At 35.1% G+C, this 23,886-nt stretch overlaps 4 protein-coding genes across 6 annotated transcripts; 1 reads left to right on the top strand and 3 right to left on the bottom strand.

Moving 5' to 3' along the window:
• The first annotated feature begins 394 nt into the window (after nucleotides 1–394).
• LOC130994540 (uncharacterized) lies at nucleotides 395–2,818 on the top strand. The gene is made up of 7 exons (XM_057919582.1): nucleotides 395–664; nucleotides 738–878; nucleotides 969–1,109; nucleotides 1,187–1,734; nucleotides 1,810–1,903; nucleotides 1,988–2,083; nucleotides 2,191–2,818. The coding sequence occupies exons 1-7, from the start codon at nucleotides 395–397 to the stop codon at nucleotides 2,707–2,709; spliced, it is 1,809 nt and encodes a 602-aa protein (XP_057775565.1). The 3' UTR covers nucleotides 2,710–2,818.
• A 210-nt stretch (nucleotides 2,819–3,028) lies between these two features.
• Nucleotides 3,029–6,947, bottom strand: LOC130995243 (uncharacterized). 2 transcript variants are annotated; one of them, XM_057920454.1, is made up of 5 exons: nucleotides 6,596–6,947; nucleotides 6,370–6,505; nucleotides 4,951–5,352; nucleotides 4,470–4,876; nucleotides 3,029–3,345 (listed from the first exon to the last, which is right to left on the bottom strand). In XM_057920454.1, exons 3-4 carry the CDS (start codon nucleotides 5,317–5,319, stop codon nucleotides 4,565–4,567), a joined length of 681 nt encoding a protein of 226 aa, XP_057776437.1. In that variant the 5' UTR covers nucleotides 5,320–5,352; nucleotides 6,370–6,505; nucleotides 6,596–6,947; the 3' UTR covers nucleotides 3,029–3,345; nucleotides 4,470–4,564. The 2 variants fall into 2 exon arrangements, with proteins under 2 accessions (XP_057776437.1, XP_057776439.1); XM_057920456.1 differs by lacking the exon at nucleotides 6,596–6,947 and having other exon boundaries at nucleotides 6,370–6,580.
• A 340-nt stretch (nucleotides 6,948–7,287) lies between these two features.
• LOC130995242 (aspartate--tRNA ligase 1, cytoplasmic-like) lies at nucleotides 7,288–16,316 on the bottom strand. Of its 2 annotated transcripts, none has more exons than XM_057920452.1 (19): nucleotides 16,070–16,316; nucleotides 13,250–13,762; nucleotides 12,288–12,398; nucleotides 12,064–12,177; nucleotides 11,524–11,814; nucleotides 11,334–11,444; nucleotides 11,174–11,227; nucleotides 10,905–10,984; nucleotides 10,689–10,804; nucleotides 10,255–10,369; nucleotides 9,688–9,883; nucleotides 9,486–9,578; nucleotides 8,839–9,129; nucleotides 8,658–8,768; nucleotides 8,510–8,563; nucleotides 8,293–8,372; nucleotides 8,095–8,210; nucleotides 7,792–7,906; nucleotides 7,288–7,702 (listed from the first exon to the last, which is right to left on the bottom strand). In XM_057920452.1, the coding sequence occupies exons 2-19, from the start codon at nucleotides 13,754–13,756 to the stop codon at nucleotides 7,576–7,578; spliced, it is 2,682 nt and encodes an 893-aa protein (XP_057776435.1). In that variant the 5' UTR covers nucleotides 13,757–13,762; nucleotides 16,070–16,316; the 3' UTR covers nucleotides 7,288–7,575. The 2 variants fall into 2 exon arrangements, with proteins under 2 accessions (XP_057776435.1, XP_057776436.1); XM_057920453.1 differs by lacking the exon at nucleotides 16,070–16,316 and adding an exon at nucleotides 13,992–14,207.
• Nucleotides 16,317–23,179: 6,863 nt separating this feature from the next.
• Nucleotides 23,180–23,596, bottom strand: LOC130994539 (uncharacterized). Its single transcript, XM_057919581.1, has one exon. The coding sequence runs from the start codon at nucleotides 23,594–23,596 to the stop codon at nucleotides 23,180–23,182; it is 417 nt and encodes a 138-aa protein (XP_057775564.1).
• Nucleotides 23,597–23,886: the final 290 nt, after the last annotated feature.

Here is a 23,886-nt window from a genome sequence, read left to right as displayed (position 1 = left end):
TTTTTTGCGGGTAAATTTACTTGCATTCCGCGGCACATTTTCTCCATTTGTCCGGCTGCCTGTTTATATTTGATATTTAGTCTATTTGCCGCATTTAATTATAACAATAATTTTCTCAGCGCTTTGTAAAGGTTAAACGGTTAATGTTCACCATCGTGTTTGTATTTGCTTTGTTATGGATATTTGAATACTATAGGGTTCGTAGTGTATATAGCACGCACATATGGTTATTGTATTTGTGTATCTGGGAGTACAGTTAATTCAACAACACATTCGTATATTTCCATATTGTTTTTTGCACTAAAATATTGTTGCAGATGACGAATATTCTTGAGAAACAATCTACCAATGTGAATTGAAATTCACATTGGTAGAATAAACTAATTCAACTGCGATGATCCAACTTTTAGAAGCAATTGAGGAAAGAGAGCCACCAAAAGGGAAAACAGCTGGAAACGTTAGTAGACTTCCTAAAAGATCCACAAGAGCTGCACATTCAATCGTTGACATCACTGATAGGGAACTGTTTAGCAAACGTGGCCTTATCGACATTGGAACAAAGAAGAAGGCCCCCATTATAAAAAAAGAACGTAAGCGCGCTTTGAAAAGGAGAAACGAAATGGTGCAGAGTTCATCCAGGGTCAAGAATACAAAAAGGAAAAAGGTATACCACTATTACAGGGTTTCAAGGGTGAAAATTTATTTTATAGCCTGTAAATGCGATTTTGTTTGTGTAGGTTGCAGCTGCGACTACAGCCAATATTCCAACTCCAAATGAGGGTCCACTTAATGAAGAGCATGGAAATGCCTCCCAACAAGCTAATGTGTTTCCACCAAAAATGGGAGACAGATTGGACACAACAAGGCAATTTCAGGAGGTATAAAATTTGAGAAACTTGTTACAAATTGAAATTAACCATGCATTAACTCATTTATTTTATACTGTAAATGCGATTTTGTTTGTGTAGGTTGCTGCTGCCACTACAGCCAATGTTCCAACTCCAAATGAGGGTCCACTTAATGAGGAGCATGGAAATGCCTCCCAACAAGCTAATGTGTTTCAAACAAAAAAGGGGGACAGATTGCCCACAACAAGCCAATTTGACGAGGTATAAAATTTGCGAAACTTGTTACAAATTGCAATTAACCATGCATTAACTAAATTATTTGTTTCCTTTCTTAATAGCTTATAAAGATATCTCGCGAATTACTTGCGAGAGTAGTTTCTATTGATGAGAACAAAAAAACCAAGACAACACCCCACCACAGCGGAAAAGGGAGTCATGAGGCCGGGCAGCCCTATGTAGTAGAGGATCCTTCTATAGATCTGCAATTTGCAGATCGGGATATTTACGGGAATCAGATGATGGTGGATAAAGATGCTGTACAGCCGGACGATTTCGAAAGCTCCGTGCCTGAGCCCCAAGATAGGGAGAAAGGAACTTGCACATCAGCACAAACCCAAGAGTGCAAAAGAAAAGCTCAAAAGAAGCCTCCAACAACCGTTTCCGCAATATTGGATTCAAGTAATGTACTGGCAAATCATGTTGTAGAGTTTGAGTTATTAACGAACCAGGATATTGCACGGTTCGAGACTACAGAGTCCAGCAGAGTAAGCCGTCGGCAACAACTACAGTATGGAGTTAGCGAGGGTCCTTATCCGCTACGCGTAGCATGGCCTCAAACAATTTCAGCCTTTGAGGCCTGGTACACAAATGCCGCCAAAACACCACAGTAAGTAGCCACAATTATAACGATGTGTGTTTCTAAAGTAATTTCATGAAATTACTCTTGTGTTATTTTGTCGAGGTCGAAGCCATTGAAGGGTATGCCGTATGTTGGAGACCGTCATGCAAGTTGGTTTGAAGAATTGTGGAAAGCCCGTGGATGGCTTAGTAGTGATGTAAGCTGTACCTGCTACTCCCCACATAAACTTCCAATTTAAACTTGAATGACGATGTAACTTTCCAAGGAACTTGTTCTGCAGCATATCGATTGTTTGGTGCATCTAAATATCGCGGCATTTAAGAGGAACCCTACAGCCTTTCTCACAAAGTGGACCGTGGTGGAGCAGATTGGCTGGGTTAATTTCACACTAATTAGCATGTTTTTAACTACAGCTAAATATTTATATATCATGTCAAACATAATGTATAGAGCTTATATTGTTTGATGGCTGTGTGTTCACAGAATGCCCTTTGTGCCGTGACGGAAGATGTATTGCGCAGTCAACTGAAACCTTACATTGAAGGGAGGGCACCTTATCAGCTTGCAACTCCTTGGTGGGAGGCGGAGAAGGTTGTGGGACTAGCACAGCTACAAAAGGAACATTGGGTGTGCTACGAGATCAACATTGACGAGCAATGCGTAATCATCTATGATTCACTTTCATCTTCAAGGGATCCACTTCTTGTCCGCAAACCATTTGCCCGAGTGTTGATCAATCTAGCATGGATGTGTCAGGAGTGCAAATTGTGGGAGCGAAGATTCAAGAAGAAAAGCTTGCATCAAGTCTGGGAATTGAAAATTGAGAACCACCTGCCTCAACAAGGAAACACAACCAACAGCGGAATCATGGCCTTGAAGTACTTTGAGTGCTTGATAACCAACACCCCAATGTCAGTACTCCACGAGGATCACGGCGAAGAATTTCGACGTTCTTATTGCGCACAACTATTCGATCACTGCAGGCAAGATCTTCTAGGGTAGATATCTGGGGTGATGATGAATATCCAGTTTTCTTACTAAATCAACTATCAAATGCTTTTGTTTGCAACATTGAACTTCGGGACTAATTTAGGAAGCTTCATTTCCAAACTTCTTTTTTGTATTATGTATAATGATCTGACTGTTTTGGCAATTAAATGCGATATTTAGGTAAAAAGCAGCAGATAATGTGTTAATGTATAGTTATGCTTCTTAATGAAAAACAAAATGATTTAAAATAAAATGGCAGGCAATAATGACTAAGGTTCATGTAATATAAGACATAACAAAACTAAACATGCACGTTAATAAGCTATAAACATAGCCATGATGTGGATAACACATCAGATAATAACAAACCTAAACATAGAGGTTCAAATAATCTAGTTACTAAAAAAAGGTTCCTCAATCCTCTTCATAAAAGATTCCACACATCAGGAAGAACATTGGGTCACCGTGGTTCCTGTAAGCACCCACGGATCTCCCTACAACGAAAGATTTTTATTAACTTGTTCAAGCTAAACATAAGAAGACAAAACATTGCTGGGAATTTGTTTCACCATACTTCAACGTAGGCCTCCATCTTCACGGAGCTAATTGTGATGGTGTTTCGCACGGGATTTCAGCTCACGTCCTCATCTTCAATGAGCAAAAAAAATCATCGGAATCAGTCCCTCAATGCCATAAGCTTCGCAATATAGAAAGAGAATAAGAAGTAAACTTCGAAATCATTGTTCAGTGACTTAAAAACATCGGAACAAATGTGGCCTCGGTATATTTTTGTCCTATGCAATCCAACTTTCTGAAATTGACATACGTCGGGAGCGTGGAATGGAATCCATCCTTGCCGTCCAACAGTTGTCGTACCACATTTGTCGGTAGCTAATTTATCTTACAAGTTAAAATAATGCTTTCTATTTAGAGATGCACGACAACGGAGGCTTTATATGGGGCATAATATCCAATAATGCAAGGGAGAGCCAGCTGGAATCTAAATTTTAAGGGGGCCAAAATTTATATAAGTGGAGAGGAAAAAGCTACCTCTATTGTTTTTTTGCCTTGATGTAACTTAAGTTACAAACTAGGGTATCACCAAGACATCCGTGACCCATTAGTAAAACAAACATAAAATGCCATGCCATGCAAACCATGAGCGCCTACACATATTCAATCTTCAATGATAAATGATTATAGATACAAAACGCCAAAATACTATATCTTTCGAATCTAATTATGATATACACAATTATTCTAAGAGTAATAGACAAATATGACTACAATCCTCGCAATGCAGCCAAATTTATAAATATTCCAGTGGGAAATGAATTGTAAATAGGATTACTAATATATTCACTGCTGGTGAATATATTAGGGTTAAAAAAACTCAGTTGGTCAAATTCGACAAAACTAGGGAATTTCTTTCATTTTTCACATAGAGCATAAACAACTTTCATATATGGACCAATCATTCTTCTAAATTGAAGACAAATCAACCCAAGACAATAAGAATATATTCCTAGTTACAAAGCAAGATTGTAAGGGGAAATTCAAATGTACAAATAAAAGATATGAGTAATAATGTTAATCAATATAGTTTCATCTCTAATAATATGTTGCTTTAAGTCTTACCATAATAATCATAATTCATGTTCCAGTTTGCAATATACATATGCTGCAAAACAAGGGATACCTACAGCTGCCAAAACTCAAACATACCTACAATTCAGACTTCAAATGAGGCTCCAAATTAACGGAGTACGTACCTCCGGCTACATAGGGTGATGATGAATAAAGTTCTTCACAGCCACTCGATTTCAAACACCCATTCCTTGCCACACAAGACATTATTAAAACCCTTCTATGCCTCAACTTTTCTACACATATTAATAAGTTCTTCTATATTCGCAAATCGAGCAAATTCACCACCATCATCACCAAACTCTCCATTATTATTGCCAACTACAACTTCATCAACTTTACTGCCTCTCTCTGCACCAGATTTTATGGGGTCTGCGCTTGCCTTCTTCTGAAAGTAAGACCGAAGGCACTCTATCACCTCCTCATGTAGAGTCGTATTACGAGTCTCAACTTTAACAAAGAGCTTCTCTATTTTCTTATCTAACTTCTCAACTTTCTCCTTCAACAAACTGATCAAGAAGATCAGTTTGGCCTGTCGGACCACCAAAAAAGGTAAGTATAACACAATGAACATTTTTGGGTTTAAAAACATGTAATAACACTCACATTGGTATTACTCTTTGCATTTTCCTCTGCCGTTGCGTAATTCAGAATTTTTAAACAATTTTTACAAAGGGCAGTGCTAGATGCTTCATTTGCTGCATAATCATCCTCATCTTTCGCCTTCTTTTCTTCTATTTTCTTGCCTTGTTCAACCAAACGAGGGGAACGGCGGGGATCCAAACGTAACACCTGTTTCTCTTCCAAAAGCAGTTCTGAATTATTCTTTGGCGTCTTCTGTATTTCACTGCCTTTTTTAACAGCATCAACTTCCTCATATGTCAGACGTCTTTTTGTCAGCAAACTCTTTGAATTATGAATAGGAATAGGTGAAGCGGGATGCAAGGTTGAAGGAATACCAACATGATCCATCATCTAATATTCCTCGGGTAACACAATAATTGGAACCTAAAACAAGGCATAAAATTTTATTAAGATAGGAAATAAATGAAATCAATAGTATTTTCACTACAAAAAATTAGGGGATAGATGCTCCCATAACATGTTCACATAATGCAACAAAAGTCAAAACCAAGAACTTCCTACATGAGCAAAGAATTCAGTGGATAGATGCTCCCGGAACAAGTTCAGATACCAAAGGTGACAACTCAAACAAACGAGATGTGACGGAAAAATATACACAACTAAATGTCTTCAATTTAACTACAAGTATTAAACCTTTACAGAACATTGTGGACCACTTTTTCATTAAACAACAAAAAACAAGACATCAAACCATCTCTAAGTTTTCAGCTTCAATAAATTTTTCAAAGATCATAAACTATATTCAACGTGTTCTAACAATGAACAAGCAACCTGACTTGCTTTTCTTAATAATGAAAAAACCATTAAAAACTATCTTAAATAATTTCAAAAGTCCATTATACTTGTAATATTCTTAAATTCGAGATTAAAAAAAAAAAAACATGGGATCAAAATTCGGGATATAATTTAAAGATAAACCTTCTACATAAGACAAGACATTTCTTACGTATGAGAACACCAATATTTAAACGGTTCATCTACGAAGATGAGGCTAATTACTTCACTACATGGGCAAAAAATCATACATAATTTAATAAATGTTATCTACTGGGCAAAAAAACATACATAATTTATAAACAGGAAAATGTTTATAAATAAATGGTAATAGAACAAGTTATCAGATTTGTTACATACTTCACAACTTTCACCATAGAAACGTTTATGTATTTTAGACAGCAAACGAACAGGGAAATCAAGTAAATCAGGTGACAAAGTTTAACACAACAAACCAAACAAATTAAAAGATAAGCGAATCCTTCTCAAAACCACCCTTATTGTGCATAGGATGTTTTGAGAACGAGAGAGACAATAACCGTCAGTGGAAGAAGATCAAATGCTTAGGCTCAAATCTTGCAGCTGCATCAAGTAGAAAAACCAAACCTCAATACAACCAATCTCTGCCACAGTAAGAAATGCTATTGCCTTCCTCACGAAATTTGCAGCTGCATGCTTAACCTCCCAAATTTGCTTCGATCCCGGGCCTCCACGATCGAAAAGTTTGATTTTTCCCCTTTCGCTAGCATCAACATTCACAGATGCAGAGTAAATGATAAATAAAAAAAATCGAAGAATTTATAATAGTTGTTGACTCAGTCTAGATTTTTACCATTCAACACAATGAAATGTTGGAACAATATAAACCGATGACGGATCTTGTAAAAAATCACCACATGAAACATGAAACTTCGGGTCGATGCGACAAATCTTTCAAAGCAAGCCGGAAAAGGAGAATTTCTGATTTGTCCGATCACCAAGATTGTTCAGTAAGCTTCATTTCAATAATAAATGGCACACAAACACGTGTCCTAACCTATACAATTAAAAACCCGCCTGTAGCCGGGTTTTGGGGGAAACAGAACCGGGTTTCGCTGACTCCATGAGCTGGGTTGAGCATCGAATTCAGGGACACGTGTCAAGATCAGAAGGGTGATCCTCATTAGGGGTGACCTAGCATGGAATTTACCCTTGAACTAGGGCATATCGTTTCCTTTTTCACATCTACATCATTGAACTTTTTCAGGCATTTTAATTTAAAACATGACTGAGGAAGTGATCGAGTTGTCCCGCAAAGCATGAGTGTTTTTGTTATATGGAAATTTTATTTATTTATTTATCTTTTCAATTTTTCACTTTTTTCCTCTATTACACTCAACATATAAAATACTAAATTTTTAAAATTTGTATCGAAAAAAAAATTGCTCAAATTTTACAGAACCAAGGGAACATTATGGCTCCACCCAGGATGAAGACATACATAATTTAGTTTCTAGATGAATGAAAGTCCGAATACGCATGGCGTCATTGTATCTTCAACCTCTATAGCTGAAATTGATCAATTTCTAACCCAAAACTGCATTTCTTCTTAAGAAGAAGAAACAATCTACTTTTATATCAACACTTTACATCTAGCTGCCAGAAGATGGCTCAATCAGGACACTAACTAATAAGACCTAGCTAGTGTCCTGATTGAGCCGTCTTCTCGACACACGAATGAAGCTTCTAGAAGAAGGAGTTGCGCCTAAGAAAAATATCCTATGACCTAATGACTCTAACTGGAAATCTCATGTAGTATATGAACATCCTTAATCAAGGTTCTAATCTCCGCGGATCACGTGGGAAAAGTGATGTTTTATGAACGTCGTCCAGCGCACAGAAAAGCATCACAACGCGTTCCAATTCCACTCCGAATCCACCCTGAGGTGCTGCCCCACACCTAATCACGAGCAACCAATGTACAAAACAAAATCAACTCAAGGCTCTTTTAGATAAGATGAGAAAACAAAGGGAGCTCAACAAGTGAACCTGAAGCAATCAGTGTATGTCGATATAGTGTTGACGTTGATCCCGCATGCTCGTGCACGCTCTGCCAAAAGCTCTTGCTCGTGAATATGCTGACCTCCTGATATCACTTTCTCACCTACCAATAACAAACACCAAGAAAAAGATTCAGACTTCTAAACTACTATGAATCATGAAACTTTTAGTACGGAGAAATTTGACAATATTAACTAGCTTTCATTTATTTGTCGCATCTATTACAAATGCAGCTTAATAAATTGAAACCAAAACTACAAATGTTATGGAGTGACCATTGTCCACACTTACCTCGAATGAAGACATCAAACGAATTGCTATACTTTGAATTATCCTGGCATGGCATTGTATAGAATGGTCTAGCTGCTAGAGGGTAGCGATGAAGTATGTAGAACTCAGTACCATACCTGAAATTCAAATGTAGTCGATAATTAATATGCAAGCCAAGTAAATTAAATAGTAGTACTAACAATTAATCAGCTTAATTACTTGTCTAGGACAAGCTGGCCAAGCTTTCGCTGTGTTTCTGTGTTGAGATCTCTAAAAGGATCAACTTCTATGCCAGCTTCCTGCAGTAGAAGACACTGTCTAATTAAAGAAAAGGCAAACTTTGTGTGAACAGGTATAATTATCCTAATTACAAAATATACTCTTGGAAATTTGTAATTACTATGCATCTCTATGAAATCATTTCTCATAATCTTACCTTAAGCATTTGCACCCCTTCTTCAAATGTAAGTCGTAAGGTCTTCCGTAGGTACTGCAAATTAGCAAAAATCAAATTTAATAATGAGCATTCACAAAGGTGAGTGTAGATACTAAATAAAACAAGATCAATTTAACAAAGAGCCAACCTTGAGATTTTCAAACGGATACTTCTCATTGACAGCTTCAAGCTCCTTCGCACATCTCTCATTCAATCTGTCAAATACTTCCACAAATAAGCGATCGACAATGTCCATCACCTGGCATGAATAAGTGTAGGTTAATGACCTGAAACGATAAGCAGCTAAAGCATTCACAAAAAATACATACCTCTGAATCGTTCTCCTCAATCCTCATTTCAACATCAAGACCAATAAACTCACACAGATGCCGGTGAGTAGAAGGGACCTCTGCATTGTATACTGGACCGATCTCAAACACACGTCTAAAACCACCACAAACGGCCATCTGTTTATAAACCTGAGTTGATTGTGCCAAACAAGCAGGTGTTCCAAAGTAATCCAATCTAAAGACATTTGCACCACCTTCGCCAGAATCCACATTCAATTTTGGTGTGTGGATCGAACGGAAACTATTGGACACCAAAAATTGGCAAATTATCTGCCAAAAAGAAATAACATTAAGCATCCCAGCTGAAGATTTCATTAGTCTTCAGACAGAAAATTAAACAATCACAAACATATCGGTAAGTAGTTATGTATTAATAACAGACACGACCTCCAAACTAGATTGGACGCTACATAAAATTTGATCTCACTATATGCCACCAAACAGATGATGAACAAGAAACCTATTAATTCAACTATTTAGACTTCAGCAAACAAGAGATGTCGATATCACTTCAATTACTGCATTAGGAACAGCAGGGCGATGCTCGAAGAAGTAGATGTCTTGTAATGGAAATAGATGCTACAGAAATGGGAAACGCCTACAAAATAAAAACAAGTTATACTTACGTTATCAACTTGACACTTGACTCGAAATATTCCTTGATTAGCAGAAGTGCGTAAGTCAAGGACTCTGTTATCCAAGACAAGTTGCTCGCCCACCTGCATCAAAAAAACAATTTTTGGAACAATATTTCCAACAAAGGAAACAAAGACAAGTAGTATGTTATATGCAGGTGTGAGCATTTTGATTTTAAACATAGCTTGAAACCTGCAAAGCCTTCCCAATTACAGCCTCGGTTCTTGCCGTGTCTTCAATAGTGAAAGGTGGTATAGGATCATGAGGAAAGATTCTCCGTGGATCACGAGGAAACAACGATGTTTTACGAATGTTGTCAAGCGCACAGAAAAGCATCGCCACCCGCTCCAATCCCACTCCAAATCCACCATGAGGTGGCGTCTCGTACCTAAGAGCAACCAGTGTACAAAAACAAGTATATATGTTAAACATGAATAAAAATGTAACCCACATTACATGATTTCAATAAACAGGCAAATCAGCAAATAAACGTGGAATTCCAATGCTGGTCAGAAGAGGTGGGACATGGGTAGTTTTGATTTCAATACATGATTTATTCTTCTTAAGAACATGAGACAGTCTAGTTTTGAATCAAAACTATATGTGACCAGTCCCATTGTCTCTTAGATTAAAGAGAATTATTTTTTTTGTGACTTTCACAAACTCATGTAAACAATAAAGCAATTAAGTTGATTGAACTTTCTAATCATGAATTTATGAAAAAAATTAAGCTCTTCTATAGGAATATAAAGGGTCGACCTGAAGGAATCAATGTAAGTTGATATAGTGTTGACGTCAATCCCGCATGCTCGTGCACGCTCCGCCAAAAACTCGGGCTCGTGAATACGCTGAGCTCCTGATATGATTTCCTCACCTAGCAATAAAAAAAATTAAAAAAATAAAACAAGAAAAAGATTCAGGTAACAGATCCAATACACGAATGAAGCTTCCAATCTACGACGAATCATGAAACTTTTATTGGTAATTATTATGGGAGGAGAAATTTTAATTGTATTAGTTTTTCATCCAGGCAAAATACAGAATTTTAGCCCAAAACTTAGTGAGATACAAATTTCCAGTCTGAAAAGCAGTGCACCGCTGCCAAAAGGAACAAGGACGGGATACTACACAGACATTTGATGTCCAGTCGAACGGTCAAGTAAAATAAGAAATGTTATCAAGCAAACATTTACCTCGTAAGAAAACATCAAATGAATTGCTATACTTTGGATTATCAGGGCATGGCATCGTATAGAATGGTCGAACTGCTAGAGGAAAGCGATGAAGTATGTAGAACTCGGTACCGTACCTGAAATTGAAATTTAGTCGATAATTAATATGCAAGTCACATGCATGTGAGGAAAATAATTAACTCAAGTAAATAAAATAATAACAATCAGCTTAATTACTTGTCTAGGACAAGCTGGCCAAGCTTTCGCTCTGTTTCTGTGTTGAGATCTCCAAAAGGATCAATTTCTATGCCAGCTTCCTGTCATTAAAGAAAAGAGTAAAATAAAAGCGTAAATGGCTTGTAAATTTCCAAACATCTACCATTTTCTCGTTTTGCAACCAAGCAAAAAAATCAGCATCAGAATATCTCTATCAAATCATTTCACATCTTAGACTAGACTACCACCACTTTATACGTGCATATCTATCAAATCATTTCACATCTTACCTTAAGCATTTGAACCCCCTCCTCAAATGTAAGTCGTAAGGTCTTCCGTAAGTACTGCAAATTAAATTTACATTAAAATTCAAGGATGAGCATTCACAATCACAACAAAAAAGTGAGTGTAGATGCATAAAAATAATTTTTGGTTTGACTAAGAGCCAACCTTTAGATTTTCAAATGCATATTGCTTATTAATAAATTCAAGCTCCTTAGCACATCTCTCATTCAATCTGTCAAACATTTCAACAAATAAGCAATCGACAATGTCCATCACCTGCACAAATAAGTGTAGGTGTTAATAACCTATAGAAACAGACCTAGAAACATCACCTGCACAAATAATACATACATACCTCTGAATAGTGCTTCTCAATCCTCATTTCCACATCAAGACCAATAAACTCACACAAATGTCGGTGAGTGGAAGAGTTCTCTGCCCTGAATACTGGAACAATCGCAAACACACGGCTAAAACCACCACTGATGGCCATCTGTTTAAATAACTGAGGTGACTGTGCCAAACAAGCAGGTTTTCCAAAGTAATCGAATCTAAACACAGCTGCACCACCTTCACTAGAACCCGCAGTCAATGTTGGTGTGTGGATTTTACAGAAACCTTTTGATAACATAAATTGCCTAAATATCTGCATCAAAAAGTAGTATATTAAGCATTTCAGCTCAAGACTTCACTATGATTCATTCTGTCAAAAAATTAAACAATCATAAAATTTTGAAAAAATACGAAGAACTTCAGCAAACGAAAAGATGCCAATATCACTTCAAATACTGCATAAGGAACAGCAGGACGATGCTTGAAGAGGTAAACGTCTTGTAATGCACATAGATGCTAAAGAAATGGGAAACACCTACAAAATAAAACAAGTTATACTCACGTTCTCAACTTCACTTTCGACTCCAAATATTCCTTGATTAGCAGGAGTGCGTAAGTCGAAGAATCTGTTATTCAAGCGAGTATCTGGATTTACACGAACAAGTGGCTCACCTGCCTGCGTTCAGAATGCACTTTTTGGCTCAATGTTTCCAATATATAAAAAAGAAAGACAAGTATGTTATTATGTGTAGCGTGTCTCTTTTTATTTTAAACGTAACTCGATACCTGCAAAGCCTTCTCAATCTCAGCCTCGCTTCTTGCAGCGTCTTCAATATTGAAAGGCAGAATAGGAACAGCCTTGCTAACACAATAGAGTTTCCTCACTTGAATTTCCACCTATAGAATTCAAACAAATTCACTCAAACAGTAAACTAAGGGGGGTGCATTCAATTCAGATTTTAAAAGATTTTTTTGTACTTTAAAAGTCCATACGTTATATAGGTGTTGTACCATTGTATTTCTGTTTCTGCCATTATATTTTTTTGGTGTTGACAAAGAATCATGTTATATAGGCGTTGTGAAAAAGCATTTAAGAAATATATACGATCTGCATTGTATTAACACAATGAGAGCATTTGTATTTTGATGGAAAAAACTATTTATCCTTTAGTCAATGCATATGTTATGTATGAACACATACTTCTAATAACTGTGATGCATTAAAATAATAAAGAGTCTCACAATAAATTAAAATAATAAAGAGTGGGATACTAAGCAGAATAGTCAATATATTAAAATGCTTTTTAGGTTTGCATGTCGCAAGAACTTCAGATACTTTTTTCTCTTTTAAGTAGCTTCAGATACTTTTAGTATACTCGATTGCCTGTATAATTTGTAAGTGTATACACATATATATACACGCGTGTGTGTCTCGCCACCGTTATCTTTCAATATGCTTTATTTGTTGAGTTTTGTATCAAATATGCATAATATATATATTCATACAGGTATGAGTTTTTGAACTAAAGTTTTTCTTCGTTTTGGACTACTATATACATATATATACAGGTATGATTGAATAAAATAGGACTATGCCTAAACTAAGAAAAATATGAATAATACAGAAATCAGAGTAGTAATATAGGTTATCATTATTGCAGTGGACTACTTAGCAAGATTTTGCCTAAACATCTATACCTTTCCTCAAATCAAACTCATGCTTTTATAAGAGGGTAACTTGATTATACCTGCTGCGAGGCACCGGTGATCGGCTGAGAGGGCACAGAAACAATCCCTTCGATATCAACAATGCTCTCCCGGCTCAAACTGTTGGCGAACTTCACCATCTGGGGGCTTACCAAATCCTGGGCCACAGTCAATACGCACTGCACAGTGAAGCACTCCTCCCTCACAACCAAGAACGACATCTTCTTCCCCACGGCACGAATCGCCTGCGCGTGGCCCTGTATTTGCACCGCCTTGTCCTTGAGCTCGTCGGTCAAATATTTGACCTGCGTCAATTTTCTCCCCGTTACTGCCTTCGATTGTAGGTCGTTGGCCGGAATTTCGCCGTAATTGACCGCCAGTGGGTCCTCATCTTCGAGGGTGAGGGCTGCAGCAGATGTGGCGGCAGCGGCGGCGGCTGCTTCTTGGCGCTTGCGCAGGCGCTCCAGCTTGGCAAGCTCCTTCTTGGAGAGCTTCTTCTCGCCCGACTCTTCGGCGGCAGCGGGGTTCTGGGAGGGTTCAGACGACATCTTTGTCTGGTTGTGTAGGAGTTGTGAGAGATGGGGATTAAATATAATCTATACATATATATGAGAAAATGAACATGCTTCAAATACCAAAACTAAAAAGTAGGTAACCTTTCTACACAGGAAAAAGATCAAACAGATGAGGGACACAAAACAAAACCCTCAAAGCTCGATTAGATTAGGGTAAAAAAAAATATCAAAACTTTGTACTAAAAAATATCTCTATTGTGATGATCACCTGGCTTTCAAAAACTTGAAAATGCGACAGTGTAGCGCGCAAAGGGCGGCTAGCAAAGTCGGCTATGGAATACGAGTGGCGAATGAGATTTCAAATTGACACGTTGATAAAAGGTGAGTTATTTGAGGAAGAAGCAGAAAGAGTGAAGAGACGAAGGTGTCGAGTGATAAAAGGTGAGTTATTTGAGGAAGAAGCAGAAAGAGTGAAGAGACGAAGGTGTCGAGTGATGAAGATTTGAGAATAGGGTTAGCTCACATTTTTAAGGTAAATATCACTTTAAACCTTAAACTATTTTCGCACTATCAATTATGTCCTGAATTGTCGAAAATAATTTTTTAAATCTTGAACTATCAATTTTGTATCAATTTTATTTCAAATATGGCTGTTGATGTAGTAAGAATTTGAGCTTTTAATTTTGGACTATTTACTCTGATTAAGAATTCAAAATTATCTTACTAAAATATGGATTGTTTCTTCTTATAAAAAAATATGGATTATTGAATATACTACGCATTAATGATAGTATATTTTATTTCTTATTTATTATAGCTAATTTTATCTATTACACCTATTGGTTAAAAATGATACGTGTAACAATGATATAAAATGACATACATTAAATAAAATTAAAAAGTTTTGCGAAATAATTTGCAATTTAGAACAATAAGTAGATAAAATTGGAAAAATATATAAATAAAAAATCATGCATCTTTTGTTTTGACTATTTACTCTGATTAAGAATTCAAAATTATCTTACTAAAATATGGATTGTTTCTTCTTATAAAAAAATATGGATTATTGAATATACTACGCATTAATGATAGTATATTTTATTTCTTATTTATTATAGCTAATTTTATCTATTACACCTATTGGTTAAAAATGATACGTGTAACAATGATATAAAATGACATACATTAAATAAAATTAAAAAGTTTTGCGAAATAATTTGCAATTTAGAACAATAAGTAGATAAAATTGGAAAAATATATAAATAAAAAATCATGCATCTTTTGTTTTAGGCGGAAAAAATAATAATTTTTTTTATCTAATTATCTATCTCACTTATAATAATTATAAACAAATAGAAAGTTACATGAAATTGATCCTAACAAATAAAAAATAAACCAATCTTATTTTAAAAAAATAATTAAAAATAAACATTTTATGAGTGAAATAATTAATTTAATGAAAAAAAAAGAATTCATGGATTCAAATATATAAGCAAAGTTTAAATCAAACTACCATTTGACTACTATGATTATTAATCAGTTTGTCCTTCGAGCCACTAACCTAGATGGTTATCTATCTATATATATGATATATCTATCTATATATATATAGGGTGTGGTTCTAGAGAGAACTATATTATTTGTGAGAACATTATTTGTGAGAACAGGAGAACCATCAAATCTAATGCATCATTCGCTGTTAAAATTAATGCACTAAATTTTTTTAAAAAAATGCTCCCTTTAGGATTCGAACCCAGGTTCTATATTCATTCATCCAACAAGATGATGCATCCACCGTAGATCTTGATGATCCAACAAGATGATGCATCCACCGTAGATCTTGATGATCGAATGGCTGAAAATGGTTCTTTGTTCTTTTTTTATTTATGGTTCTTTTTTGAACATCTCCCTATATATATATATATATATATATCTATATAAAAGCCAAATACATCCATGTTTAGCCATTTTCCCGCCAAAACACTTCAACGTTTTAACTAATGTGTAATTCTATGTATATTATTATTAAGTGATGTTTTGATTTGTATTTTATCCAGTGTGGAGTACTAAATTTTCAACCATTTTTCAGCCAAAAGAATTCCACCATTTTTCCAATGTGTAATAGTTGGCTATATAGTAGTACTACAATACCATGATTTGTCCCATATATAAACTGAAAATGAAATTTGATCTTCAAAAATCAATTCAAGCCTTGGAGCACAAACATGACATTCAACAATCTGTTGGATAAACATAAAATTAAATTGGTTTCCAGAATTGAATTGGATTCTTAGCCTCCAAGTTTTGACTTGATAATTTTTCACTACCAGATTTGCAATGGTTTACCTGCTATTAATCGTCGGCAGCTGCTACACCGATGGGCCAAGACTAGGCAGGAAATGATGGACTGCACTGATACGGGGCGACGTCGACCAGCGGAAAAGAGAGAGAGAGACCGTTAGGCATCGGCAGCTGCTACAGAGGGCCGACACCGGAGGAAGCGAGGCATCGGCAGCTGCTGCGGCTGATTTCGAGGTGAAGAGGCCGCAGATTAATTAGAGTGCGGCGCCAATTGAGTGTGCAACCCTAAGGAGAGGTTTTTTTATTATTATTATGTCATTTATATTCAATTAAGATGGCTGTGAGTTTTTTACAAGAATTTAAATTAATATATATATTTCAAAATATTGAGAATTTAAATTGAGTGTTGAGAATTATTAAAATATGTAACATAAAACTTTTTGAAAATGCTTAACAAAATTACGAATATTTAAATAAAAAATTCGAATAATTTTTTACTGATATAAAATATTTAACATAGAATTTTTCGAACAAGCGTAATAAAATTACGAATATCTGAAAAAAATATATATATTCAATTTTTTATGACATAAAATATTTAACATAAATTTTTTCTAACAAACATAATAAAATTACAAATATCTAAATAATAATTATATTAATTTGTATACATGCTTTGAGGATTATATACTTTTTGATAAGTCAATGAAATATTATATTAATTATAAATAATAAAACTAATTTAAGAAACGGAAACTCAAACATGAAATAATAAAACTAATTTAAGAAATAAACAATAAAAAATGAATCATGAATATCTCCACTAACTCCACCCAAAATTAAAATTAATTCGGTCAACCATAAATAAATAAAAAACGGTTATACTTAAAAACTAAATTACTTAAATAATCTTAAGTTAAATTCAATCTTAACTATTGGGATAAATATGGGCCGTGTGACTATAGTAATCTAAGGGATTATATTAATTCTCTATTCTCAAAATACTTGTCATTCTCCATGGATCCATTCTCTCTCTCTCTCTCTATATATATATATATATATATATATATATGTATATATGTCGCTTGAAGAATAGGGATTAGGGTTTCATTATTTTTTATTATTGTGTTTAATTAATTTTTTATTATTTGAGCTTTTGATTTTGGATCAATTAAATATGGATTTTTAATAATATTATATTTTGGACTTTTAAGATCCCAAAATTGTACTATGAAGTCTGGGCTATTTATTTTATATTTATAAATGTCAAGATTATTAAATTAAGTGTAGGATATTTTATTAGACCTAATTAATTTGTTACAATATGGGATGTTGATTTCAAATTAAATTGTTTGGACTTTTAATCTAAGGTTATTTAATCCAATTAAGGTTTCAAATTTATCATATTAAATGTAGATTGTCGAATCCTATCATAAATATAAGTTATTGAATATTATGCATTGTTTATATACTTTTCTTTTTTTTATTTATTGTAGCTAAGTTTAGGATCAGAAGTTCTTAATTAACCACAACTCTAAATCTTTGAGTTTCTATGTAATTTGTGGGCCCTTGGGCCTGAAGTATTTGGAAAAAAATTATCTATTCATATTTTCATCGATGATCCAATGAAATTATATTAATAGAAGTTAGAAGTTGTAACACATTGAGGGAGCAAAAATTTTATTTCTTTGAAGTGCATTAGTTTTTGACAACGGATGCATTAATATTTGCAGTGGATGCATTAGATAATTAATTCTCGCATTCTAACAAACAATGTAGTTTCACTAGAACCAACCCAGTTTACACATATGCATTTCATACAATACTGATGCTCAACTAATTAATTTTGAACATAAATCACCAAAAATAATTAATGGTGTCACTATACCTATGTATACATGTACTTAGCATATATGTCACAATAAAAGAGCCCACAAATTCTAATAATAGCCGACAACCACAAACTGAAAAAAAAAAAAAAAAAAAATTCTTTCAAGAATAGAGCTCACCGACAAAGCCACAAATTAACCAAAATCTTTCTATTTTCTAAGCCAATTAAGCTATATGTAGAAGTATCCATTTACAATTTGTAGATGAATGGAAAATTCGAATATTCGAATATGCATATTATTCCGATTGCATCACCACTCACGCGTCATGCAAATGATCAGCTAGACATTATTGACAATGGGGCGTCGTTTTCTTACTTTAGCGACGTTGACTTTCTCTACCCACCTTAGATTAATTAATTAATTTCATAATAAGCTTATTGTTTGATCAAATCTTGCTCACGTTTGATATTAGTTAATTAATATATACAAAATCAGTGTAGCTAGTGACATTCGAGTGAAATTGCATCGCAGTGGGGGCCAATTATAATAATTTTAACAATTAACTAAGAAAGTAAAATGAGACAAATATAACAAATTAATATAATAAATCACTATAAAATGGTAAACAATTAATATGGATACTATAATTATTAAAATAATTAATGTACTATCTCTTGTAATTTTTTTTATATATATTTATATGTATTTAAAAATCAAGATAAAAATAAAATAAAAAAGATTAGCTAACTTGATAAGCTATTAACATTCACAGTGTTAATAGTTCAATAAAAACATTGAGAGTGTCAATAAAACAAGATATATTAACACCTAACAAGTTCATTTTCTGTGTATATCACAAATTTTGCAAGAGGCACTACAAACTAGTGCTAAAGTTGGGATCCAGAAATTTGGTTTTGTGAGATGTGATGCCAGAGTAATTAATGAGTTTAATAAAATTGAGAGATGAAAAAAAAAAAATTAAATGTAGGGTGTCTTGAAAATTAGTTAAACATACTGAGCTAATTGTTAAAATATGACCATAATTTTCAGTGTTCCACAAATATAAGACTATATGTTACGGAATTAAAAAATGAGGACTATATATTACAGAATTTGAAAATGAGGACTATAACTTCCAATTTTTACATTTACACTACTATATGTCCTCATTTACACTACTACGTAAAAAATAGAAGTTATAATCATCATTTTCAAATTCATTTTCAAATGTCGTAATATATAGTCCTATTTTTGAAAACATTAAAAGTTACGGTCATATTTTAACTATTAGCTCCGAACTTACTATTAGTTCAAGCTGAAGAATTGCAGTCATATTTCCGCACATTGGTTCTCATTCGAGTGGGACCATATGTCCTCATTTACACTACTATGTAAAAAATAGAAGTTATAATCCACATTTTCAAATTCTGAAATGTATAGTCTTCATTTTCAAATTTCGTAACATATAGTCCTATTTTTTAAAATATTAAAAGTTACGGTCATATTTTAACTATTAACTCTGAAGTTACTATTAGTTCAAGTTGAAGAATTGCAGTCATATTTCCGCACATTGTTTCTCATTCGAGTGGGACCATTTTGTTTATTTGTTTTGTTTATGGTTTCCATAGCAATAAGAATTGCAATCATATTTCCACACATTGGTTCTAATTCGTGTGGGACCATGATGCGATCGGTGCCCCCATTAAACCGCGAAGTCTCCACGTTTCGAAATTTAGTACTCCCTCCGTCCCAAACGAAATGTCCTGTTTTCCTTTTTGGGCTGTCCCAAACGAAATGTCCTGTTTCCTTTTTTGGCAATACACTCTCTCTCTATACTTAATATTTAAATAATTTTCACCAACCCACTTTATCTACTTTATACACATTTCTTAATCTCCGTGCCGAAAAGAAATAAGACATTTCGTTTGAGACGGAGGGAGTATTAATTAATAGTTATTGGCAAGTTGCAAGTCAAAGCTCTATAAATCCCACGCTCTATACCAACACACACACAGAAAAATTGGTCTAAAAAGAAAGAAAACAAAGATATGTGTTTTTGGTTGGAATTGAGGTATCTTTGCATGTTGTTTATCAACACCCTTAAATCATTCACAGATGATGATGCAGTTTGGGATGCATTTGGTGTGATGAGCAGTTGGAGCAGGTTTTGGTTTGTCTCCCTCGTTTTATTCCTCCTCTCGTTTTACTCCATTAAATTCTCCACCAATCTCATCATCCTTCAACTGCGATTCCACCATTTCTGTCCCATTATGTTAATCTCTCTCCTCTTCTCTCTCATCCTCCCGCAACGTGCTTGCTGGCTCTATTTCCTGCTGGTTTGGCTCTCAAGTTATCAGAGCTTTACAGCCTTGATGAAGGCTCTCATTCACTGCATCGAAGCGATTCTGTCGAAGGTTCCTGGATACAACATAGGCGCCACCAGCTTGGATTCTGATGAAGAAGATTTGGAGATGGGCAACGCGCGACAGAGAGACTCAGAGAGTGGTGGATAGCATGCAATTGTTTCCATTTTCTTCTTCCACTTATGTTATACTCCCTCCGTCCCAAAGGAAATGTCCTCCTTCTTTTGGGCATGGTTATTAAGGATGCATAATCTGCCTAATCTAGTAGAATATTAAGGAAATTTCAGTTTTTACTAGATTAGGCAACATATAAGATTCAATGACAGATTATGCATCATTTCAGTTTCTACTAGATTAGGCAGATTATGCATCCTTAATAACCGTGCCCAAAAGAAGGAGGACATTTCCTTTGGGACGGAGGGAGTACTATATATATGTTTTGTTTTCTCGTGTAAGTAAATATATTATTTCATTCAATAATCTGTAAATTAATTTCATTATTTTCATAATTGTTAAGATTTTGTGTTTTTGTCTTGTTAAAACTATGAAAAGTTTTAACGAGGCTCGACATTCGAATGATTATGTTGTGATTCAACTTAACCGTTGTACGTTGCATATTCATATTAAGACATCGTTTGCAATAAAACTGCTGAATATTGGAAATGAGGGTGTAGATACATGATGCATACTTTGAATTTTTTTTTTAATTGAAATTGTACAAATCGGTATTGTTTAGGCCTCACAAAAACGACGTCATCTTTACTAATCCTAGTAACAAAATTGCAAAAATTGAAAAGATGGTGATTTGATTCAACACATGCACTTCAAAAGTCACGTTAAAATTGTAATTTCGAAATAGTCAGCGATCTTATTTGCCAAAATCCCTTAATTTAAAAAATCATACTTTATTTTTTCATTATATATATATATATATATATATATATAGGGAGTGGTTCAATTGAGAAGCTCAAATGTGTTGAGAAGTTGAGAAGCAATCTAATAGATGAACATGTCAGTACATTTTGATGAACATGGCAATTAGACCTCATACCAATAAATTGTTTGAACATACCAAATATAACTAACGAACATACGAATCTATTTAATTTGTTAAAAAATACGCCACCGCCAAGGATCGAACCCCAGATCAAACCTGCGTTCATAAAAATTAATTGACATGTTCATCTATTGGATTGCTTCTCAACTTCTCAACACATTTAAACTTCTCAATAAAACCTAACCCTATATATATATATATATATATATATATATATATATATATATATATATATATATCGACGCAGAGGGATATGATTTATTAGTAGGGGTATGCATTCGGTTATTCGGTTCGGGTTTTGCAAAAATCAAACCAAACCAAATTTATATTCGATTTTAAAAAAATGGAACCGAATCGAATTAACCGAATAAACCGAACCTAATTAATCCAAACCGAATAGAAAGAAAAATCTGCTCCAAATTATCATTTTCCATCATTCATTTCAAGAACATATAATTAAAATATTATAATTAGGGTTAGACTATAAGTTAGATATTAGAAAATTATAATTAAAATATTATATATAATATAAATATAATTCGGTTTTCGATTTTGTTCGATTTTTAAAAATGCAAACCGAACCGAAAAATTGAATTTTTATGAAAAAAAAACTAAACCGAAAAACGTCGAAACCATATTTTAAAATTTCGATGTGGATCGGTTCGATTATTCGATTTCAGATTTTTTTCTCACCCCTATTTATATTTCAGTGAGTGCCGCTACTTTTGAAATTTCCACAAACAGTAACTACTAATGTCGGCGCACAAAAATATTGAGACTAAATTCCTTTTTTCAAAAAGAGTTCCACACGCAATAAATTAAGAAACGAGAATAAAGAAAACGGCAAAGCATATAGGGACGGTAGACGGTTCGGTTATGGGTTAACTGAAATTTCGGTTAAGATTAACCGTAACTGAAATTGAAAATTAGTAACCGTAATCAAATCAATTAGCAATTTGGGGCAACTTGTTGAGCTTTATCCACTTCATGTGATGGTCCCACAAAGCCAACATTATTTGACATTAATTGGAGTGCAGATGCAATGTTGCATTGATTAATGCAACAGTTGCAACAAAGACTTTGGAGTGAAATTGACAGCAACAAAAATAGCCGCAGCCTAACCTTGAATACCTTAATTCTACAATGAGTTCATTCTACAATTGCAAGAAATTTACAGCTCAAATTTCTCTATAAATTGAGCTGAATTGTGCTGAGTGAAAGGGTGCAAGAAGAGTGAAGCAAAACAAGAGAGAGTTTTGGTGAGTGCATTTTGAGAGAAGAAAAGTATGAGGATGGTGTCTTGTGCAGGTAACGAAGACAGTTGGAGTTGGAGTGCAGCCAAGGATGGTGTCTTTTCAACGAAGTCAGCCTACCGAATTTTAAATCAGTCCAGAAACAACGAGGCACATGCAAGCCCAAACAAAGAAACTTTCCAGGAAGTGTGGGACACCCCGGTTCCGCAGAAGGCAAGAGTCACAAATTGGAGAATTTTGTGGAATAGGCTACCAACTTGCGACAACTTGATGAGACGGAACATTCCTATTGGAGAAGTGGAGAAGTGGTGCAACAGTTGCTGCAATCAACAGGAAATGATACACGAAGCCCTAGCTTTAGTTTAGCCCACTTATGCATAGCCCATAGCCCATTAGGTTATCATCATCAATGTTATAAATATTGTAATCTCTAAAGTTATTACTTATGGAATGAATATTTGAGTTGATGTTTATCAAATTTATCTCTCTTCTCCCTTGATTTCTGGAGTTGAGCTACTCGAATTGCTCCACCATTGATCGTGATCGTATCAATTGGTGCTTTCATTGAGAGAATTTCTCTTTGAATATCAAAAAAAAAAAATGTCCAGATCAGAAATTCTCGCCGCCCTTGAAAAGCTTCGAATCTCCATCTACAACCTGCAATCCTCCTTCGAGGCAAATTTTCCGGCCACCAACAAGTTCCCTCCGGCTACTGCTCCAGATGTGTGTTGGTCTCCATCCTCTTCGCCACCACCCTCAAACGTGCCGCCTTCACTTCCAATACTGCCAACACCACCGCCGCTGTACCGGCCACCGCCACCTCCGGTCGGGCACACCCTTGCCACATGGTCGTTCTCACCGCTGCTGCTGTCAACACCACCACCGCTGCCACCGCTAGCTCTCCAACCTCCGCTGCAGACACCCCCTGATGTACCGCCTTCACTCACAATACCACCAACACCACCATCGATAACTACTTCGGTGAGTCCTCCGCCAATTCTTGGCAGCCGATTTTGGTTACTCGTCGGTTCTAAGGACGAGATTGTGGTCGATGTTTTTGGACCCATATTTGATGCTATTGCGAAAGTTTTAACTGCCGGCGTCTCTAGTTTTTACCGGTCCATGGCTGTTTTCGCCGGTCAAGAGGTTCGGCTAGATGGTGAACCGCCGCCGGATCCGTTAGGCGTATCCAGCCGATCAGTTCTTGAGTTAGTTTGCTGGAACTTTTGTCGAGCACGTGGTGGGCATAAATGTATCAAGCTTTCCAATCAATTCACCTTGCGGACAAGGTGATTGTGAAGGAGTGGGGAATGATACACGAAGCCCTAGCTTTAGTTTAGCCCACTTATGCATAGCC

Source organism: Salvia miltiorrhiza, chromosome 7, assembly GCF_028751815.1.
Source record: "Salvia miltiorrhiza cultivar Shanhuang (shh) chromosome 7, IMPLAD_Smil_shh, whole genome shotgun sequence".
NCBI lineage: Eukaryota > Viridiplantae > Streptophyta > Magnoliopsida > Lamiales > Lamiaceae > Salvia > Salvia miltiorrhiza.
This window is presented reverse-complemented; position numbering and strand designations above follow the sequence as displayed.